The following is a 14914-nucleotide window of genomic DNA, read 5'->3' as shown; positions in this document are numbered from 1 at the left end:
GGTGCTGAGAAAGGAATAATGCAGGCCGGAGTTAGACGCCAAGGCAGGCTGAGCTCTCGCATAAATCACTCATTATGAGGCGTAATTAATGCGACTATATGGCGACCTAAATTTTCTATAAATCATCAGATTAAACCTAAACGCCAAGCATTCGTCGGTTCTCCCAGGAACATATGATGTAAACTTGTACTATGTATATTCTGGGCGTACTTTGTGCAAATGTGCGTATAACCAGATTGCCCAAAATCTATTGGCAGCAGTGTGACTGAAGCTCCGCCCCGGGCTCATCCGCATGGGCTAATGATGTCATTCGAAAGGAATCAGCTAATGGTTGTAAGGATAATTAACTGCAAGCGGATCTGGCCTACAAGGCGGCCTCAGTCGAAGTTAAATGACAACGCAACCAAATATACAAGTAATCAATTTTGATTAGGAATTATAGATGAGCCAGACAACAAGACAAATAAATTAAATTTGAACTATAAATAGTAGGAGACTGAGATTAGGTTTTACATTTTTACTTCAGCTATCTACTTATTACAAAAACAATACTCTTCAATCAAATAGTTTTCTATGCAAAAGGACTCGTTCCTGTAATCATTGACTCGCTGAATGGGACCATTTAGAGATAACCGTTGGCTTGTGTACTTTACGGCTCCCTCGAACTGACCTCCGCCTGGGAAGACCACCAGTCTTACCTTGAGCCTTGAGTGTAGGTCATCCGATGTTCGTCGCAACTTTTCGGCAAGGATAACGCTCTTCAAATATAACAGCTGACAGGGCGGCTGGTGCTGGCATAAGAGTCGGTTGATAGACCGAACTATCAGACGAGCTGCCCGCTGGACAATTCCGTCCTCAGTCGAGATTCTTGTGAGCCTCTGGCACAAACAGAACTCCAAGGGAACCTGGGCCAACGGACAGTCTCTAATCATGGGCACTGGCAGGAAGAGATCCAAGCCCCTAGTAAGATTTGCTCCTAAAGATTCTAATGCTATAGTACGCTCCTCGATTCTATCATCGGCCAAAGAGACAAGATTGCTTAATCCAAGCAGCGTCGTATGCAAGTCATAGGCTGTGGTGAGACGGTGATTATTAGCCCTCAAATTATTAATGGCTACTGGAAAGCGATCCTCCAACCAGGGGGGATAAAAGATAGCGGCCAGCGGCAGATTCACTTCCACTTGTCCCTGGACCGACTCGGAAAATTCATCTTCCTTCAAGCCATGATCGGATACTACTAACAAAAGTGTATTCATCAGCACTCCCATCTCAGCCACCTCACGAAACATCTCCATAAGAGGTGCGTCCATCCTCCGGGCGAAGTTAAACAAGTGATCTATTCCCTGAGTCCACCTTAGAAAACTAAAAAATCTGCGTCTCTTGTGGTGGGGAAGTAATCCTAACAGAAATTTCTTTAGCACAAGGGCATAGGTATCCTTTTCATTGCAGTGTGTGCCGTAGAAACTATCCTTCCGGGTCTTCAGCCACATTTCCATCATCGCCGATCGGAGGTAGTAGTCCGTGGGCTGCTCCCCGAATCCCAGCTCTGCAAACAGACTCTTGTCCACAGTATCTTCCCCCAGAGCGGTTTCGTAGCCCGCTTTTTGGAATGCTTTCCACAAAAACGGACAGTCGTCGAGGTCCTTCCCTTTCATGCATAGCTCTCTGACTTCCGGGCCACTGAGTCCAGTAAGCAAAGGCATCAGGCTATCGAAGGTATCGTTTCCCACTCGATTGAACCCCTGGAGCTTGACGTGTGGCAGGGAAAACAAAAAGTTGGCCGTTCGTGCCATGCTTCTAAAAAAATGAATGCTCGACATGGAGTCCAGACACACAATCATTACCGACAAGCTGTTAGGATCAGAGTCCGGCCTAAAAGGCGGGAGACCGAGGATGCTCTGTCGCCTTTCGTCTGGCGGATTAGCATAGAAGTGGACACCATTATAGACGATCGCGCCATTGAGGCGACACTCTGCTCGAATAATATCCGCACGGGGCTCAATGGTCAGGTTGCCATCCTCCAGGAAAGGAAACTCCCGACTGTACAAGTACCGATTGTCGTGATCGGTATTCCGTTCCAGGACATGGTACTCGCACTTAAAGTTTTCCAAATTATCATCCCACAACTTTGAGCTTATCTGGTTCTTGACGACTTGCGTTCTCAGGTAGTTGATATCAAAACTGCTGAAGGACGAGATTGCCAGGTTGCTCTTACAATAGTCTATGCGGAGCGGGCGCCAAAAGCTCATCCAGTCCCGCCCGTCTGAGGTCAAGGTCAGCATGTGACATCCGCTGGTGTTCACAAGGTACCACTCGCCCAGGCGGTGTCCCTCAAAAAATGGATAGTCCACAGTCACATCAATGTATATGTATACCACTGAGAAAAATACCACGACACATAAGAAAAAGTATCGGACACCTTTGTGGCACATTTCTCTCCGTCTACCAAGACTTCTACTATTTAGAACAAGAGCTATACTGGAAAATTTAAAATATGTTCAATTTATATTTTCAGAAACATGTTTTGTCTGTCAACGTTTAAAAGCATCTTGATCTGAGAAGTTCCATTCACCCACTCCCCATACTCTGCTTAATTTCTGGGCCACTTTTCGTAATTATTCGATTCAAGCTGGGCTCCTTTTTTTTGCCGGCTCCTTTTGAAAATAACAATAAACTAAAAGGTCCACTCGTGCATAAACCATTCTCATTGGCGCTCTAGAGCTCCCAATTCCCAGCTCCCTGCTCCACTCCACTCCAATCCTGGCCAGAGTGAAAAGCGAGCCAGGGCGGAAGGTGGCCGAGGGGCAGTGGCGTTAATTTATCACTTAACCTTCTTTAGCAGCCAAGTTTATAATTTCGATGGCGGCCATGGCAGACCCAAGCCGAGGATGACGACGAAGCTGGCAACGGCGGCACTTGAACGACGACTGCCCATCAGAGAAATGCCAGGACTCCAGGGGGAAAAGGGCGATATAATCTCGGACGGAGAAACGGAGGCCATGGAGAGGTAAAATGAGGAGGTCGGGTCATTGAGTTCCTCTTCCTTCCACTAAGATAAAAAGTGTTGCCTACTTATGGGAGAACTTTCGTTGAAGCAGAAGGGAATTGTTAAAAAGTGTATATTTTTAAATGAAAACTTAATATTTAAATATGAATTACTATTGGGTATTTTTTATAATATATCTCTTAATTTTTTTATAGTGTCGTTTTAACTGGAAAGCTTAAATAAAATAAAATAACAAACGACTGCCGGAGAATATCTATTTTTTCCATTGTACATTTAGCCAACTGCTTCACCCTGATTCTGTCCTTCTGGCCCCGCTATAACCTCCACACCCTTCTACCCCCCACCTCCCCAACTCCAATGACGCCGTCGTATTTCTTTAGCTTACGCATCAGCCCCAAAGATCCCCCCCTGAATCCGCCCAACCCCCGACTCTCAGCTCGTCCTTCTCATTCCAGCGGCTGTTGTCCTTTTTGTTGATGGTTTACGCTATGGCCGGGCGCTCTTTGCAAAATGAAAATGCAAAAGGAATATTCATGAGGAGATTAGAATTATTTTTCGTGCTGTCATTTTCATTTTCACTCCACCTTCCGCGCCTTTCGTCTCGGAGTTCCCTACGCCCTGGATGGGTCTTATGGCCTTTATGGGTCTATATGAAAATTCAAGGACGTATAAGCCATATTTTAATTAAGAATGAAATCTAAAAAAATATTAATTTAATTTACTATAATTACTAAAAGATACTTCATAAGAATTACTTTTTAAAAAATATGAAATATTAATATATTTCCTCCATTAAACCGCCATTTCTAGTCAGTATAACCGATTCTCACAAAATTTCAACAGCTCTCTCCCGACTTTCCAATCTCCTTTCTTTTTGTTTCAAGTATTCGTATTTGCTTTGTTTTGTTTGTTTATTTTATATATATTTTTTTTTTGGCTCCTGCTTCTGCTGAGCGCGAGAAAAAATTATGATTTCTTTGTGCCAAAAGGGATTAAATTTACGCTCGTTTGTCCTGTTTATGATGAGTGCTGTTCGCTGTTGGCGTTCCTATATATAAGTACGTACAAATATATACGCTTTCTTGCATAAAAGTTTAATGATACAAACACCCAGGCACTGACATGAATCACTGGATGGCAGGCAGACATCGCAACCCAGAAGGAAAACCCAAAAATACCAGAAAAAAAAAGAATATATAACCAACCAACCAACGTCGCCATCGCATTTAAAATATTTTGTGAAATTATTATGAAAATGCGTAAAGGGATTTAATAAATAACTGTAACTGCTCCTTACTCACCCTCGACTACCCCTCGAATGCCCCCTTTCGGTTCATGCTCATTTGCCTTTTTCCCGCCATTGTACCGTAATTCATAATGTTTTTGTTTTTGTTTTTTTTTTTTTTTCGGCGCTTTTCCATCCAGACTGTTCCTTTTTCTTGTGCATCTGTGTGGGATGTTACTTCCTCCTACTTCCGCTTCCCGATTCCCGCCTCCCACTTCCGCTCTTCAGAACGCTCCTGTTGCTGTGTGGAATTATGTTTTATCCTGAATTATGGATTTTGTTTTGTTGTTTTCTGTCAAAATCATATTTTGTTCGCCACCACCAATCCCCCGGCTAACAACTGGCCTTCCTCCCACACCCACAAACCCTCTGATAACCCAAGCTCGACTCATTTACATGCTTGAAATTTTGGTTCTTGTTACACTGAGGATAATAGGGATATAAAAAAATAAAATTATATATAATAAATAACTATTTAAAAGAGTGAAAATAATTTAGAAATACAAGATTTCTGGCACTATTTAATATTGATTTTTTTTTTTAAATATTCTTTTTTTAAGTGTCCTGTTTCTGGGTTAGCTGAGCTCTCAGTTCCTGCCGCAGCCTTCTCTTAGCCATTAATGAGAATTTGTTTGTATCGACGTTAGTCGTTGGTTGCCCGAGGGGGGTTGGGTTGGAGGGGGGGAGTGGGAGTGGGCTTGGGGGCGAAGGATTCCCATAGCCTTGACTGCTCAGTTCAGTTGTGAATTTACAACAACCAGAAGCCGGAGCACAAAGTTTTTCAAATAATTTCTACTTAATGTTTAGAATTATTTTTAGCCGGAAATTAGAAATTATGAAGAATATATCACACAGGACCAAAAGGACACGAACGCCAGTCCCCCGGAATGGAATGAATCATGCATCTTTTGCTTGTTACTAAACATATAATTGCCAACAAACTCAACAAAGTCGTAAATTGTGCACTTAACAAATTAAATTTGTTTATTTCTGTTGTGTTTTGCTTTTCAGAAATTTTTGGGTTATCCTTGGCAAGGATAAGAATAGTATTTATTTCAGTATTAATGCTACAAAGCTACAAAAATTCTGTAATAATTTATTAACTATTAAATATTTATATATTAGAACTACAAAAGGACCAAATTTAATTGGCTAATCAAGGATTCTATTGTATCACATACTGTCTCAAGGACCTTCATTCAGGTTCCAGCCTCAAGGCATAAACAAAATATCAGGTGAGCCCTTGTGGGTGACAAATTAATGTGAAGCTCATTAACGCACTGAATGAGGATTACGGATTTGATTGAAGGTCCTTTGGGCGCAAGGACGCACACAGTCTCAGCCGAGTTATATAAACAGATAACACATACCATCGCAGGCTATGTACACACAGACTCAGTTCGCCCCGAAAACAACAGGAATAGTCAGCGAAAAGTGTCATTATGTGTACACATAACAGGATCCGACTCCACCTACAGCCACCACCCCCAACTCCCAATCCTCCTCCTGGTATTCCTGCCCTGAAAATCCGGATACGAAAGCCAACAACGACAACGACAACGAAACGACGGCGCAAACAAGGAGAAAATGTGTACATAAAACAATCTCGTTATGTCGGCATTATCCTGAAGAATTCTGGTTCGTCCTCGTCACTCGCAGCGCCATAAATCACTCACACGCTTGGCACATTTTCCACCCCAACCCCTACCGGCCCGGAGCGTTCTGTCTCTCTCAGCTGGCCTATCTCTGTCCCTGTCCCGCCCGGCCTGTCTATCTGGCTGTCGTTTGTTTTCTGTCGTTTTGTTTGTGTTTGGGGCGCGTGTCCTGCTCAGATGTCTCGCTCACACACGCTCGCATTTCCACATCAGGACAGCGCTTTTGTTTTAGGGGTTTCTTTTTTTTTTTGCAGTGACCGCAAGTTTTAATGCACTGAAAGAAAAGGGTATTGGAAGTGAGGGGAGAGATCTTTAAAATTGGAAGTATTTTATCCAATACTAATAATAGTAGTAGATATAGTAGTAGGACAATTATTAGTAGTAGTAGCAGTAAAAGTAGTAGCAGTTTAAACCTTTAAATTAATTATTTAATATATATAATTAATATTAATTAAAATATAATAACTCAAATTAAAATCTTAACTTAACAAACTATTAAGTTTAATGTTATTTATTTTTCTTTAAATATTTTTCACATTTTAAATCCTTAACTTGATCCTTTTTTCTCTCTTGGTTAGCCAGTAATTCACCCCGCGGTGACATTTTGGTGTGACAGACAAGACGTGTCCTTCGTCCTTTTTGCATTTTTCTCGGCTGAGTGTCTGTGTGGCAGTGTGTTGTGTCTGTGTGTGAGTGAGTGTGGCAAGTTTATCGTTTTTAATGTGGATACAAGCCTCGGTCGTGGGTCGCTGCCTGTCCTCGTCCTCGTCCACGTCCACGTCCGCGTCCGCGTGGGGATAATAGGATGTTAAGTAAATATTTTAAAAAGCCGCCCATACTCCACCGCACCATACATAGGCCCCTCCAGCAATTGAGAAATTGTAGGCGACCTCTACAGCTGGGGATGGGGGTGGGGGGGAGAAAACTTTCCAGGCCATGTCCGCTCATTTGCGATGGGTGGAAAAAGTTTAATGGAGGAGGGGAAAGGGAGGTGGCTCTGGGGCTTTGGGAAATGAGCCGGCGCTGGCACTCTCTAATCCAGTTTTTGGCCCCGACTCTTCGGCCAGGACACTTTCTGGCATAAATCATTTGCATACAAAATGAGACCAATGAGAGGTGCCTGCGAATGAGCGTCGAAGATGAATGCGACAACAATAAAAACAACAACAGCAACATCATCACGAAGGACCAAAAAGGATGGGGAGCAGGAAAAATCCTTTCAATTTTCCCACACATTCAATTTTATTAATTAAAACATTTTTTCTCCCTTTCCCACTTGGCCGCTTTCTTCTGTTTGTGATTGGAGGAGCTTGGGCAATTAATTCCAAACATTCACGACGCTTTTTCTTTGTTAAGTTTCGGCATTTTTGTTTTATTTTTTTTTTTTGTTCTCACCCGCTATTTGTTTTGGGTGCGCAAATTATCCTTCGCTATCCTTGCGCGAAATAAAATATCACAAACAGTTACAGCCACCCATAAATAATGGGAATTTATGCCAGTCATCCACACAAATTCGGAGAGGACCCCCCCTTCTCGAAATACAAAAGGCAGAAAGCAACTTTTCTCACTGAAATTACCATTCAATCATTTTGTAATTGCCACCAAGCTCCTGGCTAGGAGCAGGACTCGACGGGGTCCACGAAGGACGGTTCACCTTCTTACCTCATTTAATTCCTGTTGCCCGGTTTGGGATCATTTACTTTTCCCGAATCTTAATTCCAGCAATCTATTCTAATAAGCCTTCCATTCCATTTCATTTTGCATTCAAATTGGATCCTTTTTCATTAAGGACTCTGAAGGCTGAGATGCGGGAGGGTTATTAAGAGGCGGTGCCTTGAAAATCCAATTTAGTATATTGATTTTAAGGGGTATTTAACATTTCTAGTTTAGTCTAAAGTCAAATTAACATATTAAAAAGAACAATGAGGTAATTAAAATAGAGTTTAAACGGCCATGAAACTCTTAAAATTTATAAAATAATATAAACCTATAAAGCTATTATTTTTGTATTAAAATACTTCAAGAAACACTAACATACTTTAAGACAAACCGTTGACATTTGTTGGACCAGATGCCCCTCTTTCCGACTTTACGACTGCCAAATCTCATTTGGACAATTTTGCAATTTTAATCAGCTATATCTTTTCGGGGGGTTGGGCCCCAAGAGTCCACTACCCACCGTCACACCACCCTCGCAGTCAGGGGCTTTTGTTTTTGGATACCGCTTCGGCTGCTGTCTGTCATAAATCTATCAAGTTTAATGGCCGCCTCAGCGCTGCACATAATTTTATGTATTTTATGCTGCAAATTGTTAGCCAAAGCGCACACAAACACAAATCAGCAGGAGCAACCCTCGCTGGAGAGCTGTACAATCCAAGCCCAGAACGGAAACACCCAACCACCCAACCACCCACCCACCGAGAAGAGCCACCCCTGCCAAGTGGCTGAGGCTACGAAGGCTACGACCAAGACGAAGACGAGAACACGAATTTCCACGCACATCTCCGAAGACTCACAAATTTCATAAAGTGGCAATTCAATCAATCAATTCTGACAGGGGGGTGGCCATCGGGGGGTGGACTGGCTCCGGCTTTGCCCTCCGGCCATTTTAACCGTTATGCTCACGTACACAATCCCACAACTCAAACTGATTTTGTTACGGGTCTGTTACGGAGAAATGCGGGTGGAAAGCGCAAAAAAAAAAACAAAATAGTACCTTTTGAGGAGAAAAACAAAAGCCAACCAAGACCCATGGCACGGCGCAGAAAAGTATGCATAAATTTTGGCCCAGAGACCCTCCCGTTTAACCCCCGCTGGAGCTTTTCGAGCAACTTTTTCTTGAAGGCTTCAAGTCCAGTCAGTCAGTCAGAAACGGGTCCAAGACCCTTTCAGTTGGCAGTTTAAATATTTTTTAATTGCCCTTCGTGTGGCGCTTTCCACCACCTCCCCGGGTGGAAAAGTTCATCCCCCAACCCCGGCAAGGCAGCCCATCGACCCACTGCCACCCCTTTCCGAGGCATTTGTTAGGCTCGGCTTCTTTGTGCCTCAGCTATTGTCCTTATTTATTTGTGTTTCGCTTCTGTTTCATTGCCCGCCTTTTACTTTTGCTTTGGCTTTAGCCATTGTCCTGGGAATTCGATAAATTTTTGAAGCATAAACGATCCTAAGGAACATCTTAGAAAAGAGCGTTGAAAAAGGAAACTAGACAGATGGTTCAGAGAATAGTTAAAGATATATTTCATTTAAGGCAAAATTATTAAAAATATTAAATATTAAATTCATAAATAAATAATATAATTATTAATATATTATTACCAAAATATTTATTGAATTTATTTGATTAATTCAAGCCAAAAATATACTCTCCGCCCCCCTTCCCTCTAACAAAATCCAATCAAATCCACCATTTCTAACAAATCTTTTTCCAGCCATGTTGGTCCCTCGAGTTCGTGTGTATCTTTTCGATGCTGGCCAGATTCTTTTCCCATGTGTGTGGGTATTGGCCCGATGTATGGGCCACAACCCGAAGGCCAGTGAGCGTGGCCAACTTGACAGGTGATTGATTGACAGGCGAATGGAGCATAAAGTGCGAGCGAGATGGGCCATCTTCTACCTTCTCTGTTAGCTTGTTTTCGGTTCCCAACTCTGTCTTGCGCCAAAGGTCGGAAGAATTTCAGCTCCGCCCATGACTTGGGTTCAGAACCGGGACTAGCTCGTAGAGTTTTATGAAAAAATAGTATGGATTATAAATTTTAATAAAAATTAAAGACATAAAAAAATTTAAATATATTTTATTTTTGGTTTAGTTATTCCTTTTTTTATTATTTTATTCCTTTTTTTAGATTAAAACCAAATATTTTAAAACAATTTTAAAAAGTATTAAATTTATCTCATTAATATGTAATATTGCATCTTCTTTTGAATAACTTTAATATTCGATTTAAAATTCACATTTAAAATCTGTAACGGCCCAACAAATGTATCTCACTCAAAGAACTTGTTTAGCAAACTCACTCAATATCACTCAGATTCTTTTGAGAACTCAAAACCAGTCTGAGTGATTTCCCACCAAGCTCTCTTAGTCAGAATTTTTATAAACAATCTGGAACAAAGGCGTAAGTAGGAAATAATTTAAAAAAATGTATATATTTTATTCATACAATATATATATATTTTAATTTATCTTTCATTGCTATCTAATATCTTAGAAATTTATTATTATCCCTTTAAAAACGACCTTACTACGCCCCTGAATCAGCAGCTGATTTTACGAAATGTGACGCTTACCTGGCCGGCAATTGATATTTTTTGTACAACGCTATGGAACTACATCTGCACTTTATTTATAATAACTACTAGTATCAAAAAAGTTAATAAATTTATTTAGAATCGAATTGATATTATAAATTCCAAGAAATATCTGTTTATTTACAGCGCACTTTTCACTAGCGACCATCCGCAGCGCGTCGCTTTTCTCACTCAAGTTCGAAATTCGAAGTTAAAGTCGAAAGTGAGAGCGCTGTTGAGTGTATCTGCAGTTGAGAGGGTTCTGAGAGAGTAGGCTGAGTGAGTATTTATTCGCAAAAGATACTTTACTCAATCTTGAGTTTATTTAGGAAATAATGATTACAATAATGATAATATAATTATCAAAAAATAAAAAAAAAGTACTTAGGATAAAAATAAATTTTAAGTCAAAATACGTACTATGGTAGTATTTGGGAAGAAAAGCTTTAAAAAGAATAAGTTACTGTAAGATATTCATATTTTAAGGTATCTTAATCTTTTTTAATCTTTTTTGAATATCTATCTTTAGAAAAGAATAAAAGATACCAGCTCCTGTAAAATGAATAAGTCCATTAATAAATATTATTTTGAAATCCCATCCTAGAATTTATTTTATTCTAAAAAGCTTAAACTCTTGTAATAACTGGTTAATGGAAATCCGTAATTATCAGGACATTAATCTGGCATAATTTCAATCTACATACGCAGCTATCTGTGAACACGATCCAAGGGGCATAATTTCGATAAGATTCCACAGATTTCCTGTGTCATTAGCCATCGGTCCTGGAGGTTCTCCCAGCCAGAACCACTCATTTTGTTCAGCGAAATCAAAACAATTTCTCAGATGTCATTGGAATCATTTTTATTTCAGATTCTTCCTTCAATCTCTCGGAGGTGAAGTTCCTCCTGGGGAGGGCGAGGAGGACAGGTACTAGAGAGCAACTAATTGCGTGTTCAGTGCAAAAATCGTTTCAGTTTATCGCCTCAGGTTGATTTTATGCTTCACACACACACACACCGACACACACACATGTATCTACATATTAATGAAGCTTGCCGAGATGTTGTTGCTGGATGCCTGTCTCCCGAGGAGCTCCCAAGGAGGGGAGCTGGAACAGAACGAGTGCTCGCTGATTTATACGCTTCAATCCCACATTTTTATTTCTTTGGCTGCCATTTAGCTAAAATATTTCATATCTACACTGCATCGCCATCTCTTCCCTGGGTCTTCTTTGGCTGCCAGGCAGAAGAGTAGACAGAGATAGAGACAGCCCCAGAGACAGAGACAAGGACAGAGACAGAGCCAAGGCAATGGACAGCCGCTGCCCCGTAATTATGCGATTTGTTATTCGAGATTTGAGGCGATTGTGACTGTGAATCATGTGGAAGAGGAGCAGAAACCGGAGGAGCAGCTCCACCGAGAGATGATTTAAAATGCGATTTCAATTCTGGCATTTCTGATTCGCCCGGTGTCTGCTCTCGGCCTCTATACTCCCTCCAGTCTCTACCGAATATCACAGCACCCATCGCATGCTGATCCCCATTCCCCCACTCCAAAAAAAAGCTCCCAGGAGGAGGCGAGGCCGGGGCCATTGCATGTGCATTGGACGAACGGACAGAGCTGGACGGGTGGACTGCTGGACGGACGGAACAACATTCATTCGCTCGCATTCGCTGACTGACTGACGTACTTGGGGGCTGACTGATATGGGTGGAACCCAAATCCAAAGACCAACGGCCGCAACCCCCTTGAAGCCCTGCAGCTGGAATAGGGCCAAGGAAAAATGTTAGTAGCTCTTGGCATTGAAACAAAATTATTATTATTCCTTCGATCACTTTAGTGTGAAATAGACATTGACACTAGCCCGCTTGATCCCATCGCTGTACCAATTGGTGAACAGGCCGTAGTCCCCCAGGGGAAATGGCAGCACAGTTGTCAGTTGGTGGTTCATATAGAATGTGGGCCACTTTTCGACATAAATGTCATGCTGAAATAAAATGCTTTCTTAAAATATTCATTTTAAATAAAAAATAATGACTTACATTGTAAGGACATGTGTGATTTATGTTCGAATAGGGACCAAAGAGGCTATAAAGGAAAAGAAAAACTTGATTTTTGTTTCGGTTTTTCATAAACTGGCAAGCATTGAAGGTAACGTTGTAGAGAAAGGGCTTAAAGCCATTTAATCTTTGGTTCAGAGCAATGGTTACCTGAAATATAACCATTATTTGGTTTATTTCATTTAACTTTAAACAATTAGCATCTTACTTTCGAATTGTTAATGGGTACTTGATACAATTTCGCTTTCAAGGATCCGTATTTGTATGTTCGATTGATGGACTTTAGAAAGCAGTACTCAAAAGAACAATATGATTCGTCGAAGGACACGCATTTTAGATTTGAAAACTCGAAGTGGGAGTAACTCTTTAAATATAAAAAATGTTAAACTTTCATAGGAAATTTAATAACAATTGTATTTTATTTTTTTCTTACTTGATTTATGAAGAAGGTGGCTATATAGAGCCAGAAAAACAGTATAGACCGATGCATTGGGCTCACAAAGAAAGACTATATAAATCCGAACCAATGTACTTATAATAAACTAATATTCTTACCAAAAAATGTGCACGAAAATTTAGATTTGGCTTTTTTATAAAGTAATTATACCATTATTACCTGCACAGAAAAAAATAGTTTAATAAAATAATATTTAAAAACCATTAAAAAATTAAGATATATGTGGAAGATAGTATATGGTGTTTATGGTATTCTAGCTTAAAAATGTAAGGTTTTTAATGTTTAAGGTAAAAAATGATTAAATTTAATAGAAATACACCGATAAGTGTAATAACCTTTTAGATGGAAAGCCAACCGTATTAGCAATTAAATTTGCATTAAGATTAATAGTACAAAAATATATAAATTATAAAAACTTTTCAGTTCAGTTAAACTTTATTAAATTTTTTCCTTTACCAATATTTTTCCTGGGGGGCAGGAGCCTATATGCGATCTTTAGCTGAGTGTTGGCCAGGCTTGATTGCATTGCATGAGGCCTCGAATTTGGCCTTCGTCTTTCGTATTCGTCTTGGCCGGGTCTTCATCTCCATCGTCCATCGTCCATCTTGGCAGGAACATTGTCAGTTGGGCTTGAGCTCGGGTTTTGAGGCTTGGGCCTGGGATTGGGCCTGGTCCATGAGATTCGTTTGCTTTGGGAGCGGGGGTTCGCGAGCATAAATCACTCTCTCGGCTTGCGGATCGGCTCTGGGTCCCTAGAGCGGTGGTGGTGGGGGAGCGGCAGTCTCCACCTCCTTTGGATGCTTCTTCTGGCATGGAGCTGGATCGGTTCATTCCGTTGATTAATAATTAATTTGCGTTGCCTGTTGCCAGTGATTGCCTGCGGTTGTCGGTCTCTCTCTCAGCTCACCTGACGACCTGACTCCTTTATAATGAACGGTTTGAGTATCTGACCAGGCCAACACGTACATGTGAGGGGCTTGCATGTGATTGTAGCGGCAGGACATTCGTCGTACATCATCCCATCCCAAAAAGCGCGCCCAATGCTCGATGTTCGATGCTCGGCCTGATTGCTTTGGCTCACAGGTTGCCACTCCGGTGCATAAATTCTTTGACTCCAAAACAGGTATTTAAAGAATAACCAAAAAGAAACAAAACGCAGTCTCAGCAGCGGCAGCGGCAGCGGCATAAATTAAGCGAAAGGTGTTTATACACTCGACAATAAATCAATTAGCAAATTTGTAATTATTATGTTCATAAATCTTCACAACTTCGTGGCAGCCCCAATGAACCGGCAAGAAACACACACGATTAAAATATTTTGATATCCCCAAACGGCACGAGAGCTTCAGCCAAGATCGATGCATCGATGATCTTTCGTTGTGATTCTTTCCTTTAGACTTTACAGGTATGGATAGCCTGTAGGAAATGGGCAGAACTGGTGGGCGTGAAGCGGCTAGTTGGAATTCCTTCCACGGGCCACAAAAGTAAAAAGAAATCTCTTTTTTTTAAGCTACAAAAAATGGCATTGCATGGGAAATATTTTTATCCTAAAACAAGAAAGGAAAGCTAACTTCGGGCGGAGCCGAAGTTGATATACCCTTGCAGTTCAGTCGCTGTCCGCTAGGTGGCGCCACGCATCTTATATTATTAGAGATAGAGAAAATCGTATATAGTCGGCCGATCCTTATGAAATTTGGCAAATCAGATCATTTTGTCCAAAATAGAATCTGTACCAAATCCCATCTTTCTAACTTAAAAAACACCAAAGTTATGCCAATTCCGATCGTTCTATGACAGCTATAGGATATAGTCGGCCGATCCTTATGAAATTTTGTACATAAGATATTTTGGTCAAATATAACATGTGTAGAAACTCCCAACCCTCTAACTTAAAAAACACCAAAGTTATGGCATTTCCGATCAATCAGTTATATGGCAGCTATAGGATATAGTCGACCGATCCCGGCCGTTCCGACTTATATACTGCCTGCAAAGGAAAGAAGGATGTGTGCAAAGTTTCAACTCGATAGCTCTAAAACTGAGAGACTAGTTTGCGTAGAAACAGACAGACGGACAGACGGACAGACGGACATGCTCATATCGACTCAGGAGGTGATCCTGATCAAGAATATATATACTTTATAGGGTCGGAGATGTCTCCT

At 41.0% G+C, this 14914-nt stretch overlaps 3 protein-coding genes and 1 long non-coding RNA gene across 4 annotated transcripts in view; 1 reads left to right on the top strand and 3 right to left on the bottom strand.

Annotated features, from left to right (window-relative positions):
- Nucleotides 1-10428, bottom strand: part of LOC6506510 (zinc finger protein 160) — a 28984-nt gene extending 18556 nt beyond the window's left edge. Inside the window, exon 1 of the mRNA XM_001965153.4 lies at nt 10235-10428. The gene's annotated coding sequence lies outside the window, so the exon portion shown is untranslated. The remainder of the gene's footprint in view (nt 1-10234) is intronic.
- On the bottom strand, nt 497-2693 carry LOC6506499. Its single transcript, XM_001965151.4, has one exon. It carries the CDS (start codon nt 2430-2432, stop codon nt 531-533), a length of 1902 nt encoding a protein of 633 aa, XP_001965187.1. The 5' UTR covers nt 2433-2693; the 3' UTR covers nt 497-530.
- LOC116656046 lies at nt 3780-4303 on the top strand. The gene is made up of 2 exons (XR_004311063.2): nt 3780-4065; nt 4122-4303. It is a non-coding gene; the product is annotated as an uncharacterized LOC116656046 (long non-coding RNA).
- A 1621-nt stretch (nt 10429-12049) lies between the features above and the next one.
- Nucleotides 12050-12785, bottom strand: LOC123257384. The gene is made up of 4 exons (XM_044716213.1): nt 12729-12785; nt 12504-12659; nt 12278-12445; nt 12050-12222 (listed from the first exon to the last, which is right to left on the bottom strand). The coding sequence occupies exons 1-4, from the start codon at nt 12783-12785 to the stop codon at nt 12067-12069; spliced, it is 537 nt and encodes a 178-aa protein (XP_044572148.1). The 3' UTR covers nt 12050-12066.
- Between the last annotated feature and the right edge of the window lie 2129 nt (nt 12786-14914).

This window comes from Drosophila ananassae, chromosome 3R, assembly GCF_017639315.1.
Source record: "Drosophila ananassae strain 14024-0371.13 chromosome 3R, ASM1763931v2, whole genome shotgun sequence".
NCBI lineage: Eukaryota > Metazoa > Arthropoda > Insecta > Diptera > Drosophilidae > Drosophila > Drosophila ananassae.
Note: the sequence above shows the minus strand (reverse complement) of the source record. Positions and strands in the feature narration are given on the sequence as shown.

Excerpts from the sequence above, each read along its gene's own strand:
- LOC123257384 (XM_044716213.1), bottom strand. The coding sequence starts at position 12,785 with ATGCATCGGTCTATACTGTTTTTCTGGCTCTATATAGCCACCTTCTTC. Across the intron at positions 12,660-12,728 it reads CCACCTTCTTCATAAATCAA|AGTTACTCCCACTTCGAGTT; the intron begins GTAAGAAAAAAA and ends TTATATTTAAAG. Across the intron at positions 12,223-12,277 it reads ATCACACATGTCCTTACAAT|CATGACATTTATGTCGAAAA; the intron begins GTAAGTCATTAT and ends ATTTTATTTCAG.
- LOC6506499 (XM_001965151.4), bottom strand. The coding sequence starts at position 2,432 with ATGTGCCACAAAGGTGTCCGATACTTTTTCTTATGTGTCGTGGTATTT.